The 25,246-nt window shown below is 40.7% G+C and overlaps 1 protein-coding gene across 4 annotated transcripts; it reads left to right on the top strand.

The window, feature by feature from the left end:
• Positions 1-309: 309 nt before the first annotated feature.
• On the top strand, positions 310-25,246 carry LOC121613988 (muscular LMNA-interacting protein). Of its 4 annotated transcripts, XM_041947744.1 has the most exons (13): positions 1,682-1,813; positions 3,017-3,178; positions 5,844-5,969; positions 11,328-11,456; positions 11,977-13,569; positions 14,313-14,384; positions 14,911-15,006; positions 15,081-15,161; positions 15,278-15,313; positions 16,693-16,740; positions 17,222-17,284; positions 17,408-17,533; positions 22,799-25,246. In XM_041947744.1, the coding sequence occupies exons 4-13, from the start codon at positions 11,367-11,369 to the stop codon at positions 22,991-22,993; spliced, it is 2,400 nt and encodes a 799-aa protein (XP_041803678.1). In that variant the 5' UTR covers positions 1,682-1,813; positions 3,017-3,178; positions 5,844-5,969; positions 11,328-11,366; the 3' UTR covers positions 22,994-25,246. The 4 variants fall into 4 exon arrangements, with proteins under 4 accessions (XP_041803677.1, XP_041803676.1, XP_041803675.1 ...); XM_041947743.1 differs by lacking the exons at positions 1,682-1,813; positions 3,017-3,178 and adding an exon at positions 310-445; XM_041947742.1 differs by lacking the exon at positions 3,017-3,178 and having other exon boundaries at positions 1,664-1,813; positions 16,696-16,740.

The raw sequence follows: 25,246 nt of genomic DNA, 5'->3' as shown, positions 1-25,246 counted from the left end.
CATGTTTTCAGTGTGGCTGTACATGATATATGAAAGACCAGTGCTGGGGAGGAATGCACAGCTTTCTGTCAGTCGTGGAGAAAAAAGAGGCGAGAATTTATTTCAGATAAAAACTGTTGACAAATGAACTTTCCAGGGACACAGAGTTGTGCTGCTTGTATCTCCCAGTGTGAACATTGTTCCTGGTGCCCAGCAGGCTGACTGCTGTCTGCAAGCTATTTGTGGCTATTATGTGTCTATAAAAGGAAACCTGCAGGGCGATACACACACACACCAACAGTAATGCACTTTGAACTTCATGAGACGGGCTGAAAAGTGTGCATTTTGCTTTCCACATCTGCTTTGATCAATATTTGCAGTTTTTCCGAAGCCTGGACACAAGCGACTTCTGGATGGGAAGGCATTTGAAGCAGAAATGGACAATTTGAATAAGAGTCTGGGGAAGGTAAGAGGGTTTGATAACAGATATGTTTTGAAAATGTGTACCAGATGAAAAACCTCTTCTTGGGTACTTGCTGTAAGGCTGAACTAATATCACTGACCTGCCTCTGTTTTCTGACCTTTGTAGTTATAATGGCTCTGGCTTTAAACTCTGTTTTGAGATGAAGATGTTTACATCAAAGCTAAATCCTACTGGAAAGTGAAACCAGGTGAAGAATTAGATTTTAATCCATCAACACTATTCACCCCCCCATTGTGCCCTCTTCCACCCGCTGCCACCTTCCAGGCTTTCACACATAAACACATAGACACACTATATACTCCGATGCAGATACCTGACACTCCTGTTATTTCCTGTCACACTAGGATGAAGAACAAAATATTGAATGTGTATGCAGTGAGTGGATCCTTGACTGTTAGGGCTTTTTAAATCATCATTGCAGTATAAGGTCATTAGTAAGTGTTACACAAACATTCATCATAAAAAACATTGCGGCTGAATGATTCCGAGATGTAACAGACTCGAAAAAGCAAGACATTTAATGACACTGGCAATTTCTGCCTGAATACTCTGCTATTGAAAACTGCAGGCATTGACTGAAGTATGTGCATTTTTGTCCTTGACTCATAACATTGCTTCAGAATCTGAAGAGATAACAAAATGTGCTCAGTAGCAGCTGGCAGTGGCCTATATTTGCACAGCCTATCTACTCTGGAGGGAGGGGCTGTGTGTTTGTCTGTAATTAAACTCTTTACTTAGTGACACACCCAAACTGTTTATGCTTTTTCTGTGGCGCACCGTGAACTGCTCACATATACATTTTAACATCTGTGGAGCACAGCGGTTTTCGCATTTACGGCAGAAACTGTGCAGCATCAGCGGCAAACACACACACGAGTGAATATGTGATGAATGAATGTAGAACTTTTGGGAAGTGCTGCTTGTTTTTCATTGCTGCTTCTACAGAAGAAGCACTGCAGCATTAAAGAACACAGAAACCCACAAAATAAAGAGCCGCTTAATCATTTATAATTGCATAATAATTGACATATTACAACCTAGATCACAACATCACTTGCTTTCATTCAGCAAGGAGTACATTTATCACTTTCAGGTTGGTCTGTGTTTATGAGTGTCCCTTTAAAGGGCCCCACACAGGGTGGTCTGCTTCAGGAAATGATTTAGTACTGCTCGTTTTCAGTCTTCGGGATGGGTCCGACATGCCACAAGAAATGACTGAGTGAAGGCATGCACACAGCGAGGCAACGTGTAGCACAGTGAACCAGTGGTGGCTGCAATGTGATCTGTGAGGACGGCATGACCTCAGCGAATGCAACGCAATTAGACATTCAAGAGGGCTCCGATGGGCAAGTAGGAAATGCTCCCTTTAACCTTTCACAGTATAAACTTACTCTGCTATGACTACAGAGGACACGCAAACAAGCAGGCTACATAAGAACATAAACACATAAACAAGTTTATAAGATGGCACATGATTATTTTAGTCGCAGCATTTGCTCTGTTTCTTTATTTATAGCTGTAGTGGTGTCGCTAATATAAATATCTTGGCCTTCAGAAGTAAAAGTGAAACTCTTCAGGCTTAGGAACTGGGTGTCATGTCACTCGGTGGCATGGGATTAAGGAAAGAGGTAGAAGAAGTACTCAGATCCTTGACTTAAGCAATGCCACAGTGTAAGAGTACTCCATTGCAAGTAAAGGTCCTGTGTTAAAAAAATGTTGAATAAAAGCAGGCAATTATGAGTAAAATGTACTTAAAGCTAATCTTTATACAGACAGAAAAGGCCATGTCAGTGTTAAATGATTGTTTTATATATATATATATATATATATATATATATATATATATATATATATATATATATATATATATATAATATTTGATTGTTATTGTGGATGATGCATAATGTGTAAGCAGCCATTTAACGTTGTAGCTGGTTCAAATTGTAACTATTTTACACACAGTTGAGTATTTTAATCTATATCTAGCATATTTTGGGAACTGATCATAAATACACACATATATACTGTATATATATATACATATATATATGAATTAGCCAGTAACTATATCTGTGAAATGCATGTAGTGGAGCTGAAGTATGCATTTGTATAAAATTGCAATAGTAAATGTGAGTGTACTCAGTTTTGCTCCACCAGTGCTTCAGAGACTAAATGTAGCTACACGGGTCTGTTGCATTTCTACCTTTTACAGTCTCCCACTTCTTTAGAATATTTAATGAACCGTAAAGGTCATAGAAATAGTATGAAATCCCCAGTGGGTGTATATTGTATAGAGCTCAAAAAGCCACATATCTGCTTTGAGTGAATGTGGTATTTCTGGCAGGAGTGACATTGTGATCCTGGGACAGGGTAACATGTGGAGCTGCAGTTATTTTAACTCCTAACAGGACACAATATGTCACAGACATTGACATTTCAGGCAAATAGACATGTTGTTTTGACAGCATATAAGAAGACCGCACCTGCTACCTTTTGCTTCATTTGAATCCAGATGCTTCTCCTTTTTACTCTTATTCTGTTTGTATTTGCCAGTTCTTTAACATGTGGACATGTAAACGTGCCTGACCTACCTATGAAACACCTCGCATACACACAAAGGTCTGTCAGACGACTCCTGGATTTTACTCTGAGACATGCCGAAACCTTTTTTCTCTACCCTTTGATGTCGATCTGTGAGCCAGCACCTCAAAACAGGTGTGCTTTTTTCTTTACCTTGACCTTTCCATTATTTTACATTTTATTGCACATTTCGAAGTCATTTTCTGCTGTTATAGTTTTATCACTATATCTAAACATCTTAAACGTGTCAGAAGCACACCAGCTCCATGTACCTCCCTAAAATGCAAATGTGTCCCATCAGTTCAAGAGCATTCAGAAACTCAGTGCTTTTACCTTTATTTTTGAGGTTTGCTGATATGTAATTACCCAGGCCAAGGCAAAATGACTAATAAAGCAAAGTGCAGGAGCTGCAGTGCTGTTCTCACCTAATCTTGGAACAGACATAATGTTCCTCCATTATTAAAAAGGTATGACGCGGTGCAGTTATGATGTATAAAATAATGCACTCATTAATTTAAAGAAAGAACAGTAGACATATAGTTGGACTTGAAAGGCAGCACAATTTACCACATGGCACAATGCTTACATGCAATTATCTCGCATGATGCACAAAGTAAGAAACTATAATAATTAAAATAGTCCCAGCAGGACTCAAAATATCTCATATAGTGAATGAATTTTTACATTCTAAAATCAATTTCTGAAAATGAGAAATCATTTTGTTTTGGAGCTGCTTTTTATCTTCTTCCCACATTTCATCTGCCACTCATTATTATCAGAACCGGGCTGGCGCGACATCAATGAGTAGAGGATGTGTGATCCATTTTTAATAGAGTCTTAAGTATCAGCTACAATAACCTCCACTGATGAGGGATGGAAATTTTAGCGCCCTTACCCCCCAGTTTGCATTTCGCAGATGACCTGACAACACTGTGGAGAGAAGAAGCGTAATTAGTAAGCAGTGGCTTTGATTGCTGTGTGGGAAATGTTTTCACACATCCAGATTACAAAATGCCAATTGCATTGCGTTAATGGACAACACATAGAGTGGCTCAATAATGGCTTATTAATGAGATAAATTCTCTCTGCAATTTCTGCAAGCTTAGTAAGTGGAAGCATGTAGATGTTCCCATTTAATCTGAATTTTATAGCTCTTATTCCTTCAAGATTATAATCACAGAGAGATGTCGCTGTCTTTCACATATGTGGGTGAATTCGCAGCCCCTCTGCAGACAGCACAGTTCTCCAGGGGCTGACTTATGACGGAAACCCCTGAAGAGGTTTTAGAGAGAACACCATGTACACCACTGTTCTCAAGTTAAAGTACGAATCTTGGATAACAAGATTCATGGGAGCTGTTTGGATTTTTAAAAAAGAAGAAGCAATTTTCAGTAATAAAAATGGTTTTAAAAATCACACCCAGGGTGCTAAAAGCAGCTCATCAATTTGGCTGTCAGGAGCTTCTGCACGTTAACCACATAGATGTGCTTTGGTTTTACTTTATATTTAGACCTGGTACTCTGACATAATGTTGTTTCGTCTGGCATGAAGCTTGTAACACATGTAGCCTAATATGTGTGTGATGTAGGATTGAGCCCTTGTGTATGACCATGTTGATGTTGGTATGTTGATTGTTTGTGTGTATTTCACCTACCAGCATCTCTATTTAATCTTTTATATCTTGCTAAATTGAACCATATCACAACATCTTTGCTTATTTGCTTTCTTGCAGGGAGTTAGATGAAAAGATCAATACACTCTCACGTCTGTATGCTAAATATGAAGCTACAGCGAGCAGGAAATTAGCTTAGCTGAGCATAAAGACTTTTTACTTTTTGTGCAGATATGAAAGAAAAATTTTCAATGAGCTTTAGAGGTGCTGTCAGGCAGATTTTTTTAATGCTTTGGACAGAGCCAGGCCAGTCATGTCTTGTTGGCTAGATCATCGGTCCGATATACCATTTTGTAGTTTGCCCAGCTGTGCACACTGTGGTTTATTTGACTGTCTTTAATCGTCATGCATTGTTTAACATGTGTGATGACTCTGATGTTCACCCTCCAGTCGTCTCCATTGTTGATAGTTTTAAAAAGTGTTGGTTCTCCTGGCTGATGCGGGAACAGTGATGACGTGGTGGTTGGGGCTGTCCTCTTTATTCTGATGTAACAACACAATCGGTTTGACCAATCACGATCGACAGCGCTGCCAGTGGAGACAACACTGTGCAACGGCTGCGTGTTAAAGTTACAGATTGGTTAGTTCCTGCAGTGGAAAAGGCCCAGAGATTTCAAAGCTGCTTAGTTTTTAGTCACCATTCATGAGTTAAACACAAAGGAGCATCTTTTGCTTATTTTTACCCCCTTTCACTTTTATAAATTCAGCTTTTTCCACCTAAACTCACAGCACAACATAGTAACACACATATGAGGTGGCTCATGTAGATGAGAAGACGAGCAGATGTAATTGCGACTCATTACTGCTCACTAGGTCTGGGTGTGTCGAGGCTTTGAGCTGCAGGGTGCTAAACTGCCTAATCTGTGTGTGTGCGTGTGATGATAGATCATTAGTGGCAGGGCATAGTTACACAACCCCATGAGGCAGAAGGAAGTAAGCTACGCTAAATCTGAAAATCAGTGGCAGACGTGTTGAGAGTGACTGAAACACATGGGATGAAGTCTGTTTATGCTTGACTCATCATTCACTGTAAGAAAAAAAAGTGTGTGTGCTTGACTGGGAAACTACTGGGAAATTGTTAAGTGTGGGTGACACGTGTGATTTGATTCCCTCGTTTCTGTTTTGCAGGTTTCAATAGGAGTGCCATCTGAGTCTTCAAGGTTCACTTTTGTGCCAGTGGTGTGGGAACTACCAACTGAGAGCATCATTACTGAAGAAGCGAGATCTGGAGCTCTGACAGGAAAACCAAATAAGGTAGAGCAGCAGCACACACCCAGGAGATTAAAAGTGATATTATCTGTAACTGGTTTTCATTATCTGTACCATGATTACTGCTTTTACTACAAGTCCTTCATCCAAATACATGTGCTGACTAAATACATGTTGTTCATTCAGCTAACTGGCTTTCTTTGTATTGCCACCTGCTCTCTGTGTGTGCTTGTACTGTTATTCTTCATCCTTCTCTGTTGTCACCAGGTAGACAAACTTACTCATGTCCAATGTATTGGGTGTCACTCAGCAACACTGAACCCACCCAATCTGACTCCTCAGCTGTTTAAGATCAGATAGTCTGATGGTGAAGCTGCTGATAAGGTTTGTGTGTTTAATGAGTCGAAGCTGCAGGCGAGCAGTGGAGGGGTGGGTGGAGACAGAGGCGGAGAGTGCTTAGGTGGCAAAGGTGTAAAGTTACGTCTAAGCCAATGTAAAGGATTTTTTTCATAGACAAAAACTTCTAAATTAGTCATTTAGATGAACAGAGATTAGTTTTTTGGGGGGGTTAATCAAGTTCCTGAAGAGGGACTTTAAAACCTTTGCTAGTTGTTCAACAAAACCTGATGTAATCTAGGTTTTGCAGCCTCCTGTTAGAAAATGTTCAGTATTACCAGTTTAAATACACCCACACTGCTCAGATAATGACAGCATAGGAATATGACCAACTTTTAATTTCATATTTGATGTGACAGATGGGCCATTCATCATTTTTATCCAACTTGACTTACAATACTTGTTTCTGCAAAGTATTTCTTTAAAGATTCACATTAAATAGTATTTATTCAAACATTTGGAACAGTAGAGACGGAGTAATGTGCATGTGAAGGGCTAGAAAACGGTTAATGAGGCTTATAGACAACCTGATGGAGACGAAAGTGTAAATAAAACTATAAAAGTCCATGAGCCAGGAAAATCTAATTCTGCAACTTTCAGGTAAATTAATCAAGTTTCGAATGATTAATCACGTCAGTGGATTAAGGATTAAAGGACACACCTTTTCTTCTGGAGAAGGCTCAGTCTCACTCTGCAGGATTTTAAAAGCTGCATCCACAATTTTCTTTTCAGACAATGGAATAGTGATCAGTGTGACTCATCTTCTGGAGGAAATAAGAATCAGAGATTCAAAAGCTGTGACCACTTCTTGTTTCGTGAATGTATGTCTGTAAACGCTAGAATTTGAGTTACATGCTTAAAACTCACCATCCGAAAAAAGAAATATCATTGTTCTATATTTTGTTTTACTGTTTCCATAAAGGTTTGAAATGCAGTGCCTGTGAAGGTCACCGATTGATTTAATATCATCCAATTATCTCATATTATTATCTGGCATCTGACTCACACAGCACACATCAGTTCATTATGTTTCAAGATGTGTGAACCAATATCAAACATATTCCTGAACCACCTCGAGGACTGAGTCAAGGTTATAACATTCTCTTCTTCTTGCATCTCATTTCACGACAGTGACACCACACACTTAATAAATATATGTGGCGTCAATCTCCAAGTTCTCAGCTCGTCACATTAAAGCAATAGAGGATTTTGCAATTACAATCTTCACAATATTTCTTTTTGGTGGATGATTTTCAAGTTTTTCTGACCTTGGGCCCAACTTTATGCAGAAACTACTTTAATGCACACAAACTAAAAATGTTGAACCTGGGGGCTGAGGTGGACCCCAGCGGTGTCGATGGTTGAAGGGGGTATCGTGCTATCGGATGTTGATCCAGCGTCAACATCACAGCGGCACCCCAGCTTCGGGTGCCTCGGGATAGCCGACCGCCTCTGCTGCCTGAAGTCGGCTCGCCGGCTGCCTGCATGATACTTCAAAGGTCTCACTCACTGGGGGGCGGCACCACACGTTCCTTAACTTCCCCCACTTCTGTTACCAAAAGGAGTGGCAGCCCTTCATGTTATTAACCATCAACATATGACTACTTAGCTGGAAGACCGTGAACAACCCTGTGTTTTAGCATATTTAAAGAAAGAGTTGGGACGCTGTGTAAAAACCCAAATAAAAACAGAATGCAATCATTTGCAAACAGACAAAGGCTTCAGGAAGTGATTTACAAAAATCAATGAAGCTGATGAAGTAAAACATTAAATATTTTGTCTTTGTACTGTGCTTTTTTTTCTGGAGTGTTTGTCAGAAAGGATTCTCTGCTCTATTTCTGTTTTACACAGCGTCCCGACTTAATTTGGATTCGGGGTTGTAGATTGGAAGTATTACCTTTTCATGCACAACACTGGACTGAAGCCGTCATCACTATGCACGGCTTTGTGCTCATTTATTTCTTCCATGTCTTCATTTCAACTCCATTTCCACTTCATCAGTTGTTTGTCCTTCTCCATCTTTCCCTCATATTGTTGTCCAGACAGGGTTTTTATTTTCTTTAGCACAGAGCATCTGTGCCATCTGTTTCAAAACACAAATTTGGTTTTTGGTGGCACACTTTGCTGATTTATAAGTAGCAGTGCGGGAATCATGGAGTACACAGTGACCTGCTTCTCCTCTGATACGCTCATGTGGCGCTAAATTGTGCCACTAGGTCAATTTTTCATTCTGCACACGCACTCACACGAAGTCGGGTGTTCTGCTAAATGCTTATCAGGAGAGCACAAATTGGTTTGACAGTAATCCAAATTATACTTAACTGTTTCTTACGGCTTAGTTCAAAATTTAGTCAACAGCTGAGTGACGTCTTGTCCAATTAACACATGATGGATTAGTAACAGTCCCCGTGGTGAGTCGGCTTTCATATTGAGATGCCAGAGTGCAGGATGTGGATTACCTGCGAGACATCTGACAGCTCATTAATCCCGCATCTATGTCCTGTTCAAAAGAAAGGAAGTGCATTGGTGTCCCTTTGCTGTCTTCCAATTAGTGAGTCTCACCTCAAGTGGTCATTTTGTATTCTGAGTGGCCACCATTGATTTGAAATATGAGCAACTACAACACAACACTCGGAGCTCCTCTGCCTAATTATCTTGGGGTTTCAAATGTGAGGGTTTCTTTTAAATCTATCTGGGAGGGGTACTCAACGATGATGGCAGGTGAGTAGATATTTTCCTCCTGAAATACCCTCTGCAACTATTCTGTTCTGCTTAATTAATTGCTGAAAGAAGGCACATTTAGCTCAATTAATGCTTCATTAAAAGTAACCAGAATTAATTAAACTGATGGGCTTAATTTAATTTGTCAAAAATGTTGCTCGAAGTCGCATTAAATGTGATCAAAATAATACACGAATATTGTATTCATGCCAAAATGACACTAATTTACTAATTTGTCACTTTTGTATGACTGTGCACTTTAAATATTGCAATAGCAAGATGGCAACATGACAACATCATGGCAACAGATTAAAATGTTATTGTGTTTTTGGAAAATGTTGCTTATTATGTCATCAGTGCTAAGACAGTTTGCGCTGTGCATTTTATTCTAGTTCTAAATACAACAGCATTTGAAACACAGTCTTGGCTGATATTATTTGCATAAACTGCCATTTAGGTTAAATACAGTGCAGGAATAGGTGTCATTCTGGCAGCCTTTCATTTGTTTGATTACTGATTTACATTAAGGTAAAAGAACAAGAGGGAGAGAATATCTTCATTCATTTAGAAAACTGAAGGGTGTCAATGTAATGTGGTGTCAAATATTTATTTTTAGGTTCATAATTACCATAAATGTGGGAGTTCATGTCAGTAATGATGCTTGTCACAAGCAGTTACCCTTTTAGCTCCACTTAATTCACTTAATAATGCCTTTAAGTCGAGCTCACACATAGACCACAACTGCTTGAATCACATCCTATTGAACACACTGACCTGAATTTATGTTTTGGTCAGATAACATGAAATTGCAGCCACATCAAATTCAAATTATCTGGTGATTATTTATCTCGCGGGGCAATGAAGCCTGTTCTTACCAAGGAAATTGTACACAAAGTGGAGTGAAAGTGAATTAGTGCAAAATTATGCAAATCTTCAAAAAGCCATGTAATCCTGTGCTGCTCTGCTATGTAATGTCATTTACACAGTAGCTAAGTATGAAGGCAGAGCCGGCAGGCAGGTAGCTTAATTTAGCATAAATACTGAGAGCAGAAAACGCCTGCTTTTAAGCTTAAGTATGTTTTTAACAAATGAGATATAATGAGTTAATTTGACATCTTCAGAGGCGCTGCAGGTAGATGGACGTTTACGTTTGGACAGAGCCAGGCCAGCTGTTTCCAGTCTTTATGCTAAGCTAAGATAACCAGTTGATGACAGTGGCTTCATATTTAATGCACAAACATGAGAGTGTTTTTAATCTTCTAACTTTCAGTAAGAAAAACAGCATTTCGGCATCCTTTAGGTTAAAAAAAAGAGATTTCTTTGTTTATTTTACCACATGCGGACAGTTTTTCCTTGTGCTGTCCTTAATTACATTTGTTACCCTACAATGCCTCTCCTCTGCTTCATTTCAGAGGCGATATATACAAAAAACACCTTATAGAAGACATTCTCTGGTCAGGTGCAAGTTTTTTCATTCAGCTGGCTGTGTAAGCAACAATAATGTGAGGTGACCCTTTAATCCCTTTGTTTTATGGATTTTGGGCACATGAAATCTTCACATCTTCACTTGCATTTGATTGAGTTTAAAGGATTTGGCACCAGGAGGAGCTACTGTACGGTTAAATGAGTGTGTATTGCTCAGCTGGGAAGACCCTTATTAGGAAAAGACAATACAAGCTGAATGCTCTAGTGACAGCATCCCTGCCAGAAAAACAACATTAAAGGTCATTATTACAGCGGCTTTTGACTCACGTTCTCCTCAGAAGCAGCCTCCTGTGGCCATGCGAAGAATGACGGGGTCTTAGCATGCACAGAAACCTTTTGGGGAGGAGGTGAATCACTGGTTGTAAAAGATGTCTGTGTTCGCATCCTGTCTCGTGCTACAGTCAGGGTTTTTTTTGTAACCACAGCAACAAACTTTCCCAAACTTTAACCAAATTGCCTAAATTGATCTTTAGGTTGAACGACAGCGTAACTCCTGTCTGTAGGATTTTACTGTTTGACAGACTCGCTGGAGACATTTACTTCTCTTCATGTTTAACACTTCCAGCTTTAAGGCAGTGTGTGTGTACACAGACCCCTCCTCAGTTGTTCAGTCCTGCATATGAACCATGTCCTGCAGCGCGTCAGCAGGACATGTGTGTGTACATGTGAATTATATGTGTGGGGCATGTGAAACCAAGCACAGCCCTAAGCTCAGGGAGGCTGGCTGAAGTTCACCTCGGGATTTCTCGGGTTTCACTCGCTCAGTTCCTCCTAAACCTTTGCTTCTTTTCCTCCTGTCAGAACTTTGCCGTGTCCCATGAGGAGACAACCAGGGAGGCCATGTCAGACAGGGGAATTTTCAAAGCAGAGAAAGTCTTTATCAAGGACTCTGTGGATGGAGGAGAAGGAAACACAGGGATGAAACTTCAAGTAAGTACAACACGAGCACTCTCAATGTCATGTGCAAGCTATGACAGAGTGTTGACATATTACAGTATAGACATGTGTGTATGAGTGTGTGTGCTGTACAATGTGCAGCCAATTTATACAGAGTAAATATGTTCTCATCAAGTTGACATATACAATAAAACACTGTCAGGAGATACATTAAAAACTAACATCACTGTCCAGTGTGTGAATTTATTGCCTTTTCATTCTAACAGTTTAATTAGATCCGACTCATAATGTTAGAATAACATACTAAACTATTCACAGGGTCTGCTCTATAATGGGTTTATTTTAGTTCTCCTTTTACAGAGTGTCAGGTCATCAAAGTACTGTCTCTGAACAGATTAAACACGACAGACAGAACTTGTTCACTTCCTACAAATTTAATTGGCAGGTCACAACCTTTGCTTTATCTGTCTTTAAAAATAATTTGAAGTGACAGTCAGGGAAAGGAAAACCGCACTTTAGTTGCCATTTAATGAAAACGTTTTTGTTTTTTCAGTTAAAGCCGTCGCCGGATCACGTGAGTGTCTCTCAAACCAAAGCCTCTCCTTTGGTCAGCGCTCAGTCTGAAAATACGCCCGACCATGTGGCTGCCGGGACAGCCTCTATGGAAACAGCTGTTGATAAACACAGGGGCATTTCCCAGCCACAGTGTCACGATACCTCTGGACTCGCAGAGGGTAGCTCGGGTTTCTTTGCAAATAGAGTGTCTGTGTCAGAGGACAGAACGAGCCCGACATATTCTGCAGACCTGTTTCCCACCCCGGCCTCTTCCAGAGAGTCCATCCTCTCGGAGGGCTCGGACAAAGAGAAGAGCTGGTCTGCTGCACTGCCATCCTCTGTAGCCTCTCCTGCCTCTTTCAGCCGCACTGTCTCTCCCTGCTCGTCTGTCCTCTCTGGCATCTTCTCCCCTGCTGTCGTCCAGATCAGGAGACACTGTCTCGCGCCTGGCTCCAGTCTGATTCATATCCCTCAAAGCTGTTTCTCGTCCTGCGAAAGCCTGTCCTCCTCTGTCTGTCCCCAGTCCCCTCCTCCCCGGCACCGGCCTCCTCTCACCCGACTCTCCCTCCTCACTGCCATCCTGAGAAAAGGCCGTCTCCCCGTTCTGTCCCCTGCTCTGCAGAGGCCTTACACCCCCTGCTGGCCTGTCAACCCCGTGACCCTGTCCTTCTGTAACGCCTGCTCAGCAGCCTCCAGCGTGGCCTCCATTCCCCTGGAGCTTTCCTCCCAGTTCTCCTCATCGGCGTCTATAGATAGTCAGAGCCACATTCACAGGGAGCCTAAAAGATGCGTCACTGCTCCTCCACCTGTGCAGCCAAAGGAGCTCAGCAGAGCATGCACTCAAACTCAGTTGAAAAGGTGCTCGGAGCAGGTGCGCTCAAGCAGCACACCTCGATGGGAGCAGGTTGTTTCACCCCCGCCGGTGAAGAGCGGCGCATTTCCCCGAACTCCGCTCCCTCTGTTTTCCTCCAACTTCAAATCTGTTTCTGCACCAAAGCACGAAGACTGCGAAACCTTCAAAAAACTGCAACACACGCACATCTCCATTTCTAAGTCCCCTGAGCTGAAGCCCAGCAACACTCACATGCACCTTCAGGGCCACGCAGATAACAACGTTAAACAACACACCTCCCCATCCTCTAAACTAATGAGCAAACAAGAGACCTCTGCACCCCAGAAATGGAGTCACCCGCCAAATTCATCTCTCTCAAAGCTTCATGCGCTTTCCCAACAACTGAGATCTCCTCCTCAGCTTCAGCCTTCACGCTCACCCTGTGTCACAGACGCAGCATCACCTCTGCCTCCATCACACTACACCGCAGGAAGGTGTGAGGCGGGGAGGAGCTGCCCTGATTCCAAACATGCCCCGGCATCACAGGGTTTTCACAAAGCTCACTGCCTGTCTCCTTCCCGCCACACACCCCTCGTTTTCCCTGGATGGCCGTCACCCACCGGCTCCCCCGCGCCCTCTCCTGCTCCACCAATCAGAGACCTCACCCCGTCCCCTTCTCTATCGCTGCGCTCCACGCCCTCACCAAGGCCGGGGAGTGGAATATCAGACTGCGGTGACAGGGAGGGTAAAAAAAGAAAGGTAGCCGCTCTGCTTGCCGTATGCATGACTTGTTTAAACTGAGAATATTACTCAATATGTTCCCTGCGATATGTTGTTCTCCCACGCTATGTAGTTAAAAACAGATTTCCCTCATTTGATAGCTGGATATCACATGCTGTCCTCTGTGTGAGGCTGTTTTTAGATTTTTGCTCCCCTGGTTGATGTTGGTTTAGATCTTTGCTTCACAGAGATTCCAGTCATACTGAACATTTCTGGATCTTAATGATTAGCATATCTGAAATGTCAAAGCAAATTGATGCAGCAGCTTTTCAAAACTCTGGTTTCTAGGCCAAACATACAGCTTGAAGTAAAGTGACACCGTAAGTATAAACAACCAGAACTCCAATTTATGTAGTACAAGCAGGTAAATGAAACTGGACATGGGACACAGTCGTGTAGTTTTAGTAAGGAAAGGTTACAGTTCTCCAGTTACAGCCAAATTAATTATCAGAGCAGCGACAAGGCGATGCAGTTTCCAGCAGCATGAGAGCAGGCTGATAAGCTTCAGTATAGTTCTTGCCACTGGGTATCTTGAGTGCGGCTGACTGTTTTGCATGATTAGTAGCCTGCAGCTGTGTGAGATAAAGCATGCCATGTCAGAAAAAAGTAACACTTATGATGAATTTGCACAAAACATTCCACAAAGTCTATCTTTAGTAAAATGCAGACATTTGAGTTGTGAGTTAATTTATATTCATTGTCTCCTTGTCTATAAACTCCAGACACACAAGATCAAGTTAAGCTACAAGTCTCTCGCTGCAATTCCCACAAACACCCTTCTGTTGGATCAGCAGGTGAGTTCATTTATTTGACTTTAATCCCACAATCCTCTCGTTATCCCTGTTAAATATTCAGGCAAATGAGGTCCCGCTGTGAATTTGATGCAGGCACTCCAGCAAACGTTGCTATAGGGAGCACTATGTGAGGAATGTAAAATGGGAATAAACTCATAAACTGTAAAGTTTGCATTAAATCTTAAAGTCCCAACTTGTCCAAATTTCCAAAAATTGTTCGGCAACAAACGACAGAAAACTCATTTCAGAAGGATTTACGGTCAATGCTTTCGATATTGCACCTGAAAGACCTTTTAAACCTGAGTAGATGTCATGCTCAGAGAGACACAAAAACATGGCGTATTGCTGTGTTATTCACACGGCAGGTTAGAGCTGCAGAGGAGAGAAGGCTGTCTGTGAGGAATACAGAGTGGATGAATGTGAATCATCTGCAGGAAATGTTCGCTGCGTCTTCTGAGACTCACTCCAAGAAAAGCAGCAGCCTTGACAGGGAGCTCAGCCTGTTCACTCTGCTTTGCCTTCACAGACAATAGACGAGCAGGTAGAGAGTGAAGAGGCGCCGTGTGACATGAGGGCCAGAGGTGTTTCAGCGGACAGAGGTGCTGCAGACACGCACGCTGAGGTATAACAACGCACATGGCGGCTGGTTTTCACTGCACTCTCCACACGACACCAATAACGCTCTGCTTCCTACAGATGTGCTCACCCGCCCAACTCCGGCAACAGTCGGAGGAACTATACGCAGTTATTGATGAGATATTGGCGAGCTCCACTCCAGTGAGTTCAATCAAATACATCTTATAAAATTGAACGTGTGTAAATGTTGATTTTAAAAGTGATTTAATGGGCTAATTTTTGCCATCTTTATGTTCCTAACATCCCATCCACTGCAGCCGTCCAGGTCATCGACTCCCAGCGCTGGTCTGCAGGTAAAGTTTCTTTAGCAGCATGTGACACATATGGAAAGCTCATAAATTATTAATTTCCCCCTGAAGTTTCTTTGAGAAATCGTCCTTGGAAATATGCTTATTTGCTGTTACGTGAAAAGATCGATTTCACTCTTGTGTCTGTATTGGAAATATGAAGCTGGAGCAGAAGTTGATTCACTTACCTAACAAAACAAAACCAGAAATTAAAAACAATATCAACAATTTATGGGTTTACAGGGTGTGTGATAAAATGCATGGTAATTAATGAGTTTTAGAGGTGCTGGTAGGAGGATTTTACCTTTATTACCAGAGCCAGGCTAGCTGTTTGTCTTTATGCTAAGCTAAGTTAACCGGCTGCTGGCTCCAGCTTCATATTGAATGGACAAGTATGAGAGTTTTCTCAACCTTCTCATCTAACTCTCTGCAAACTAGTCCTTTAAATTTAGAAAATCTCTATCATCTTGCTGCACATTTACTTGAACTGTGTCCCTGTTGTAACTTATGGAAACACGGCCTCTGTTCTGTTTTACTGAAACACCAACTGGTGAGATTAAGGTGAATTCGACTGTATAATCATTGGCACAAGAAAGACATCTGGTCATTATTCATCAAAGAACTTGTGCTTTCCAGAGAAGTGTGTGCGCAGTATATAAGAAAAGAGTAAGTTCACACTGACATCAGTGTGAATATAGATGCTAAGAATAGATAAATGACAAAGTGTAAATTTCAATCGCTGGTGAAGAAATGAGAAAGTACTTTCTACACGAGATGACCAGCCTATCACTCGTGTAGGTCGTCTGTGCAAGCACGTTATTACAACCCATGTTTTCTAGTGGCTGTAGTAATTATGATCAGAGTGAAGGAGGAAGTCAGGTTATGTAAGGAGCAGAAAGTCCACATACGGAGGAGGTGGGGTGGATGGACGGGTCAAACAAATACAGGACTTTCACCCACCCACTTTCACCCACGTTACTGTTTACGCTGACTTTTGACCCAAAGTCAACGTAAACAGTAATGTCCTTATTTTAACCCATCTTTTCCTAAATCTAACGAAACGTCGATGATGGGAGTCACTGGCAATCAGCCCCTTCATGTGTTTGGGTATGAGAAAGCATAACACTTAAGCTTAAGAACAAGTAAATACGAAGACACTGTACAATTCTGCTCTGCTTCACTACTCATGGTCTTTAAAGATCGGATGGGTCCATGAGATTTGTCCACCAAGGATTTCTGTTCATCTTCCTTTTAGTCATTTTCAACAGTCACATATTTGAAGTGCCGGATGAATAGCGGATATTTTTATATATATATATTTCCCCACCAGATGAGGTTTGTGTAACTTGTTTGGTTTCAGTCTTGCCTTTCTTTTTCACTTTCAGCAGAACAACTCTTCATTTCCGAAATCCTTGGGCCGTGAAACCAAATATGTGAGTAACATTAGGCTGGTCTGTTGAAATAAAGGAAACAGGATTCTCAGGACAAAAGTAACAGCCCACGTTGGTTCTGCTTATTTAAAAGGCTTATTTAGAATTTAAACCAAGTACAAAAGACCACAAGATAAGTTAATTAAATGTGAGAAGGTGCAACACAACAGAGGGTGGATGTTTGTGCACATCCACCACCATGCTTAATAACAAACTACTGTTAGTACTAGTCTGCTTTCTGTAATCAATTCATTGTGGCAAATACATATTTCTTTCATTTTTCATGCGCAAATTTATTATAAATGGATTATAAAGTATCTTACTGAATTCACAAAATGTCCAGAGATGAGTTTTAATTATTTCATACTTTTGCTTGCCTTTACATAAAACCTGCAGTACTTCAAGTGCTTTCTTATATCAGCATTTCAGCTTTGAGAGATACTAATTACTACTTTGATGTATTATTTTCACACTATTTATTCAGGCATCTTTATGCAGCTTGCACCCTTCTACCGGTGTGGAAAGAAGCCATATGGATCCTAGAAAGGTACACATTCAATTATTATTGGATCAAGTTTAGGCAACCTCTACAACATTGATAATGCTAAGAGTCTGGGAAAGCTGCTTGAGAGGATGAATATTCTGAATCTGTTTAATCACCTGTGTCCAGACGAAGCCTGGGGTTATTCGCCCAATGACGGCCATTCCAAGACTGAGGGTGGAGGACGGAGAAGAATTTCATCCAAACCCCTTCAGGCAGTCTGACATCAAGCAAACCTTAACTGACAGCAAAAAGGTATGCCGGTGGCATTAGTTCACACTGCAGTGCAGGGACCTGTATAAATCTGTTTTCAAACCCACACAGTAGTTATAGGTTAAAGTGACACCAATATTTCAAAATCTGTCTTTTTTTAGAATAGAACTGGAGTTATGTCCAGTAACTATTCATCACTGTGAAGAGTTTGCAGTTTTAAACATGTAGTTACGGTTGTGAAATGGTCACAGTTTGATTAGGTTTAGGCACCAAAACTTGATTAGGTTTAGGCAAAGATCATGATTTGTGTTTGTTTATTATGGAAATTAAATTACATACTTAAGATAACTTAAGTATGTGGTGTAAGTTGAGTACATTGCAAAAGTGAAAAAAGAGTCGATGCTGACTTTCTCCTGGGTGAAGGTCCCACCCATCCACCCAACATTCTCCATACTTTGTTGCTCTTTATAATATCACTTGTTATCAGATTTACTCCTGTCATAATTACAATGGCCACTAGATGCAGTAATATTAAATGTAAATATGGGCCACAATAAGCTACTTGCACAGATGACGTATACATACATTCATTTCTTTGGTCTGTTTCGAAAAACCTCTTTGTTCTTGCGAACAGGAATTGAAAATAGAAACAGTTGGGATAATGTAAGTACAAAACTCAACAAAATATATAACAGAAGTTTAGTTGTTTTTAGACATTTTAGTTCAGAAATGTTACATATTATACCTTCAACAAACTTTTAACAAAGGTTGAACCCAACCCAAAATCAATTGTAGATTGAGCAACAGGCAAGTGTCTGTGTTGAGATTGCTTCAAATATCTATCAGGTGTAACAAATTAAAGTCCTGGATAAAATGACTGATGTGATGTTGTGGAGATGTGGACAGCCTCCATCCATCTATTTAACTGAGGCTGCCTCCTCTATGACAGCGTCAATAACATATTAAGCTTAAAGCTCTCTGGTGTTTTAGAGTAACAGACTCAGGTTTTTGTTATAACTTAAAGAAACTGGATATCTTCTATAGTATGACCTGCAGCAGCCAAGTGTAGCTGTGTAGGTCCTGTTCATCATTATTTTGCTGAAAAGTTCATTAATTCCAAAGAAATCAGATGATTTCCTGCAGACAGCCGTTTCACCTTCTCCTCTCCTGTTGTTTGATATTTCACCACATCGTCTGTCTCGTTAACCGGCCTTGTCAAATCCCGAGAGGGCAATTCTGCTTCACAAACTGCTGAGATTGTGACGTGTTTTCCAAACCTCTTCTGTCAAACAACTTAAACCAGAGAGCTTTAGACAGTTGCTTCTTCCCAGCTTTTCATCTTCTTGGAAGACCGGGACGCAGGGTGTTTGGTGGAGTGTTTGTGCACAGGGATAAAGCGGTTCAGGGGATTTCATTGTTTTGCTCCACTGTTTGTCACCATCACAGTTCATTGTAACCAACATGGATTCAACTACAAACTTCTACCACACTCTTTCAAGTGGAGGAGTTTCTGATAAAACATTTTGGGTTAAATATAATTTTTAAAGTGTTATATTGAAGAAATAAAACTTCTAAACTTCTAAACTTCTGACAGCGACTGCTCATGTTAATTGCTCTTTACTCCCTCTGCCTCACTGAATGTCAGTAACAGGTTTAGTTTTCCTGCTGATGAGAGTAAACAGTTTGGAGAAGGAGATCAGGAGAATAGCTGAATGTGTTGCATTTTATCAGCCAAACCTTTTTCTTTTCATTGACAGCTATGACAGATGGTAAAATATTGTTCCACATCACAACTGGAATGAATAATTACCTTAGTACAAACTTCCTTATCGTGCCAGTTTTCATTGCCCATCTCCTTTTCTCACAATGTGACAGGTGACCAGAAAATAATTTGAATCATTTGTACCACCAGTGTTAATTGGTATATATCAAATTAATACTGAAGGCCACTACAGCGTGAAGAAAGGTTAGTCTCCTTCACACTGAGCTGTCAGCACAATTATAATCTCAGTCTCGTTCATTTGTTGAATATGTGAACTTCAGTAAATGTCAGGGTCAAATTGATTGGCAGTCAAGAACAAGATTTTCAGATACACAAGGAACTGATGAGACCGCGGACACTTAAACCATAATCACGTGAGCAAGTGCACGCTTTCGGCAATCTTCCACATCAGAGAGGTTTTTAACTCGTCAACGCTCTTGACGTGTTTGACGCTGAAAACACTGTTTTCCCTCTGAAGGGCAGCTATTTCGTTCTTGAGAAACAACAAATAGCAGCATTACTGATGGATAGATTATTGATAGCTTATTTCCAAGGCTATCCTTGTGAAACATTAGTATGCAGAGTGTTTGGATCCACAAGCTGTGACATTTATATTCAGTGTGATTCAATTAGCTCGCCTGTTTTTCTAGTGAGGACGGCCCGAATATATATGGTGAGAAGCGTTATCTCAGCTCAGTTCTTAGTCTTGCAATGTTGTCTTGTTAGACTCTTGAGGTGTTTTATCACAGCAAGTGAAACATAGAGTTATTTGAAACAAACCAGCAGTAAAATTAACTAATTTTATTTCACTACAGGGTGTTTTTTTCTATTTCCATTAGTGGCAATGACGAGTGTGCCCAGCATGAAAAAAACAGTTTTCTAATTTTTGAGCAATACATATGACTGCTGTTACATGAAAAAACAAAATAAAACAAAAAAAAAATCCCGCATATTTTTGGCAATTAGCTATTAAAATGACACCCGTTGTTTGTGGCCCGTTGGGTAACATCCCAACCGCTACCTTTTAGTCGAAATAGATTTTTGCTTCAACTCACCAAAAGAGTTTAAAAGACAGTTTAAATAATAATAAAAAAAATAGTGGACAATGTTTTTGCATCAGAGGATTTTTGAAGAATCCTTTGAAGAATTTATTTTATTTTACCTCTCAGTGTCTTTTCCAGCTTCCTTTATTCATTAAGAATGAAACCAGAGCAGGAAAGAGGCGCCTTTCTTTATGGTTTTGTAATTCTAATCATGCCAGCATCATCTCAGAACTCAGTTTTCCTTCACTGTGTCTCTGTGTTTCATATCTCAGTCATTTGTGTATTCTGGGTTTAGTTTTCTCTGCTCTGCTGCTTTGTTATGCTGCCTGCAGACTTTTTCCTGCTTTGATTTAACTTGGGTGTGTCTCAAGTAGAAAAAACAAGAATATAACCATCTGTTGCAAAAGATGATCTAATATAAGAGCCTGTCTCATTCCCGGGGCATCAAATACTGATCTTTGTCACATCCCTTGGAAGCATTTGCATAAGATGCACTGAGCCTTCAGCTAACTCCAATGTATGCTCCTGCAGCAGAAGGAGCAACGAAGTCCTTAGAGAGGTGGAGGTCAGGGCAGCACTTTCACCCAGAGCTTTGTGTGAAAACCACAAGTGAAACCAGGTAGTTTTGGTGCCTAAACTTAAACAAGTTAGACCTCAAGGATACAACTATGGATTTTGGCAAGTAACACTTAATTTAAATAAAACATGTAACATTTAATATGATGAACTGTAAAGACACAAAAGTGTCTCAACTTAAATAGAAGTTTATCTGCTGCCTTCACACTGTGTGTAATTCAACTGATTTACCAGGCCGATGAAAATGTGCTACTGCTGTGTTTGTACAAATCCTTTTTTTTTAGCTTTAATGTGGACATTTTCACTCTTTGTCAGCTTTATTAGACAATTTCTGTATCACTAACCCATGCAAGTCTGCAGTCAACCCTATGAGAAGCACAGTCACTGGATCCAGCCCCAGAGGTATCACTATTTCACCGCTGAACTAAAAGTAGATCAACACTTTTCCTTTTGTTCGACAGGTGACAATGCCTGTGATGTTCATTTCATGGATGTGAGAGATGAGAACAGTCTCATGAGTATAGCATGAGACTGACAGGTATTAACCTCAGCGCAAACAAAATCCTATGTAGTCATAAAATGGTTTTGATAAACAAGTTGCGATTCGCTATATGTGTACATTTTACGACCTCTGGCCTTCACTTCCAAACAATGTGAGCATGATGATGGAGAAATGTGTCCATCTGTGTGTGTGTGTGTGCGTGTGTGTGTGTGTGAATACACAGCACATTAAAAATTGCATTGAGTGCACCGCACTGGGCTAAATGAATGAACGACTTAATGAAATACGTTTATTTGCATTACACAGCAGATCCATCTCCCAGTGAGTACTTAAGGGTCAGAAGGTCAACATGTTGATGACTGTTGCACCTGGTGTGCATGAAAACACTTTCCACTGCAAGCTTTGGTGCATTCATGGGATTCTGGGGTGCTACGGCACAATTACATCTGTTCAGGAAAATGCTGATATTTTGATGTCTTTCTAGTAGAAGAATGAATTGGTCCAGGAAATGTTTAGCCTCAGTGAACACAGAAGAGTGGAAAAGGTCAAAAGTTTGGGCACAAAGTGGCTCTGGTGCACAAACTTACAGCTTTTAACCACTGTGTTATTTGAATTTTCTATTGTCACATGTGTAAAAAAAAAGATGCAGCTGCAAGGTAACGCTAACCATTTTCTCCTGCATCCAGTGGTTGTGCTGGAGAGGCAAAACATGCTTACCTCGACCCAGGCTCTGCACTGATATTTATGTTTTCATCCTCCTTCTGTAAGACATCAAGATAATTTTCAAAAGAGCTAGTAGAGTATTCATATTCAAGGACTGATAGTGAGAAAGCTAAACAGCAGCGCTCTGGAAATTAGTGATGCTGTTTGATATGGCTTGAGTTTAATAATCAAGGTATGCAACACCTGCTCTCACTACCTAAACAAATGTCACATTGGTTTGGTGCATTTACATTGTGTTGATAAGCAGTAAAGGCATCCCAAAAATTCTTTCTTTCCAATATGGTGAAGCATTAATCCTTTTGGACAGAGAAATGGTAGAAAAACTGAGAAATTGTGGAAAATGATAGTAATAAATGCTGCTAAACACGATATGGTAATGCAACCATACATCCGTATATCTCTTAATGTTTAGACATGCAAAGAGACTCAACACCACAGTTTTAGTAGAATGGAACAAAGCAGGTGACTGCAGTCACCACCCAATCCAGAGAGATAACTGTCATTTATGATCAAATAGACAATGAATATTCATCCCCATGCAAACCCCAAGAAGCCTCAGGGAGAACTTATATTATAGCAATTTCACCATGGGATGAAATCAGTCTCAGCGGGAAGTCAACCTCCAGAAACCGCTGGAACCTGTAATTGCTGCTGCTTCTTTTACATAAATGCATGAACAGTTGTGTCCTTTTCTTTTTCAGGCAGAGGCAGGAAAAGATTTTTATACAAGTTCAAAAGGCCAAACGTTGAGTGAGCAGAGCAAGCCTGAAAGAAGAGCTCCGTTCTCGGTGTGTGACCTGCAGATTACTGAGCCTGAGGACCAGATCAGTCACCCCGTCAAAGACGCTTCAACACCTTTCAGTCCAACTGAGGGGCGGATGGAAGCTCATATTTAAAGCATCGACACTAATTATCTGCTATGACACAATCAGTACTGAAAACGACTACTCAGTTAAAGGTGGAATGACAAGTTAATTGGACCTTTTTTGAATTAGTGAATGAGTGCATGTCCATAATGCAAGAGTATTTGCAGTAAGGATGTAATGCCTCACAGAAATGATAAAAATGACCTTTCCCTCAGCCTCTCTTAGCTACATACACAGTTTACAAAGATAACGAGGCAACTTTAACACTTCTTCATTTGAGACAGAGGTGGTCAAAAGCTGACAGTCTAGCAGACAATCATCAATTTTGCCTACTACCCCACATATGAATCTTGTCAGCTCGGGTATCACTGTTGAATTAAAACTGTTTCAATAATGTGTAGTAAATGTGTAAACAGCTTTTTCTCTCAGGAAACTAACTGTACAACAAGAAATGAACAATTGCCACATGTGTGTAGTACGGTTACATCAGGACCCCGTGGTCCAGTCGAGGCAGGGAGCGTCAATTACACGCCATCACAGCTACAGCGTAATGAGAGACCAGAGACCACGCACTACTTTGTGGGGAAAACGTTGCACATTTTCAAACAGGCATTCATAGTGCTGCAGCCGGCCGTACACATGAAAGTGACAGAGATAGTTGTGTAAAGGATTTCAAAAAAAGAGATCTTGAGAGAAGTTCAACCCCTGCTGGCTTTCTCACACTTCACAGCTGGCCAATTAGGGCATGTGGAGAGATGAAAATCTTGACAGACCTGCTGTGCCCATTTATGGCAGCTAAACTATGATTGGACAACTGCTTCTTTGAGGGACGGGTTTGGTGAACTATCAATTGGTGCAAAACATCAAAGATCAAAGAGAGAAACTTCAACTGTGATGTGACCCTGATTTTTTGTAAGTAAGTATAAACTATTTGAATTAAGAAAGCGAAAAGGAAAAAGCTTTTGGCCTTGAATGTGTCTTACAGGCTGTAGAATCCACAGATAATCAGCTAGTGAAGGGTCATTGTAGTATAGCATAAAGGTCATGCATGTATGTAACTCATTCACCTCTAAAGAATAATATTTTAGTATAATTAAGTGAGTAAAAACTTTGATATGTAATAAAAGGCTTGCCTATCTTCCTCTATGGTCTGAATTTTACACCCTTCTGTTATTATACACGCATATCCATATCTAAAAAGACAATTCCACGCAAATCACAGGAGAGTCTGCTTGATAAAAGGTATAAATTATGCAACTGAACAAAAATGGGTATGCAGACATCTCATTCATGGTTGGGACTTTTCAAAGAGCATACAGACAGAGTTTTTATTTGCAGAGCAGCAGTGCTTTGGGCTGGTCATTCACACCTGATTAGAGGCCCTCAAAGAAAATCTCTTCAACCTGGAGAAAAAATGGGAATGAAAAAGGTGTAGGTGAGTGAGAGCGTCCTCAACCTGCTGTGGGCCTCACAGTGATGCAGTGGTTCAACAGCAAATGTGTACCCATAATCAAAGTCAATTGCATTAATGTTGACATTTTCCAGGGGTTTGTTGACTGAAATCCAAATCAAAAGTCAATACATCCACCCATTGTATGTTTCCTCCTGTTAGCAACCTGACGGCTAGCCTGCAGGTGACAGGAGCCAGTGTTAGTTTGCTAGTTAACTAACATCAGTTGACACAAAGGCTGTCCATATGCAAACATACATCCCTGCAGTTGCTCATGACATGACTTTGAACTCCACAGCATAGAGAGCTACCATTTTGTTGGACTCTTTCATTTGTCCGTTAGTCACATATGAAAGATGTGTAGCGCTCTTAGCGTTTACAGATATATGCATAATTCACCTTTGTACACTTGTGTTCAGTTCTGTGTTAATTCGTAGGTTTTAATGTTTCACTGCGCATAATACGTGCGGTCACTTTAAGAGTTCTGGTTATGATATGTTCCGGTGATGTTTACACATGCAGCATTACTGTTCATGCGCAGCGCCATGTTTTAACGGTGTTGAAAAATGAATAAATGAGACTCACGCCTCCGAGTCGAAACGTGAGAAGTATCCTGCATTATCTTTACAAACAATGCCACTTCCACACTGGTGACCCCGAACGAAGTTTGTTTGCTGGACGTATCCAGATCGCCTAACCATGACGGCCAATGCTGTATCTCTCAAGCTCCCCGAATTCTGGGAATCCTCGGCTTCTGCATGGTTTGCTCAGACGGAAGCACAGTTTGCCTTGCGTGAGATTACCGCCGACGACACTAAATACTACTACGTGGT

This window comes from Chelmon rostratus, chromosome 11 (assembly GCF_017976325.1).
Source record: "Chelmon rostratus isolate fCheRos1 chromosome 11, fCheRos1.pri, whole genome shotgun sequence".
In the NCBI taxonomy this organism is placed as follows: domain Eukaryota; kingdom Metazoa; phylum Chordata; class Actinopteri; order Chaetodontiformes; family Chaetodontidae; genus Chelmon; species Chelmon rostratus.
This window is presented reverse-complemented; position numbering and strand designations above follow the sequence as displayed.

Excerpts from the sequence above, each read along its gene's own strand:
- LOC121613988 (XM_041947741.1), top strand. The coding sequence starts at position 1,760 with ATGACCTCAGCGAATGCAACGCAATTAGACATTCAAGAGGGCTCCGAT. Across the intron at positions 14,385-14,910 it reads CCCTTCTGTTGGATCAGCAG|ACAATAGACGAGCAGGTAGA; the intron begins GTGAGTTCATTT and ends TTGCCTTCACAG. Across the intron at positions 17,534-22,798 it reads CCTTAACTGACAGCAAAAAG|GCAGAGGCAGGAAAAGATTT; the intron begins GTATGCCGGTGG and ends TTTCTTTTTCAG.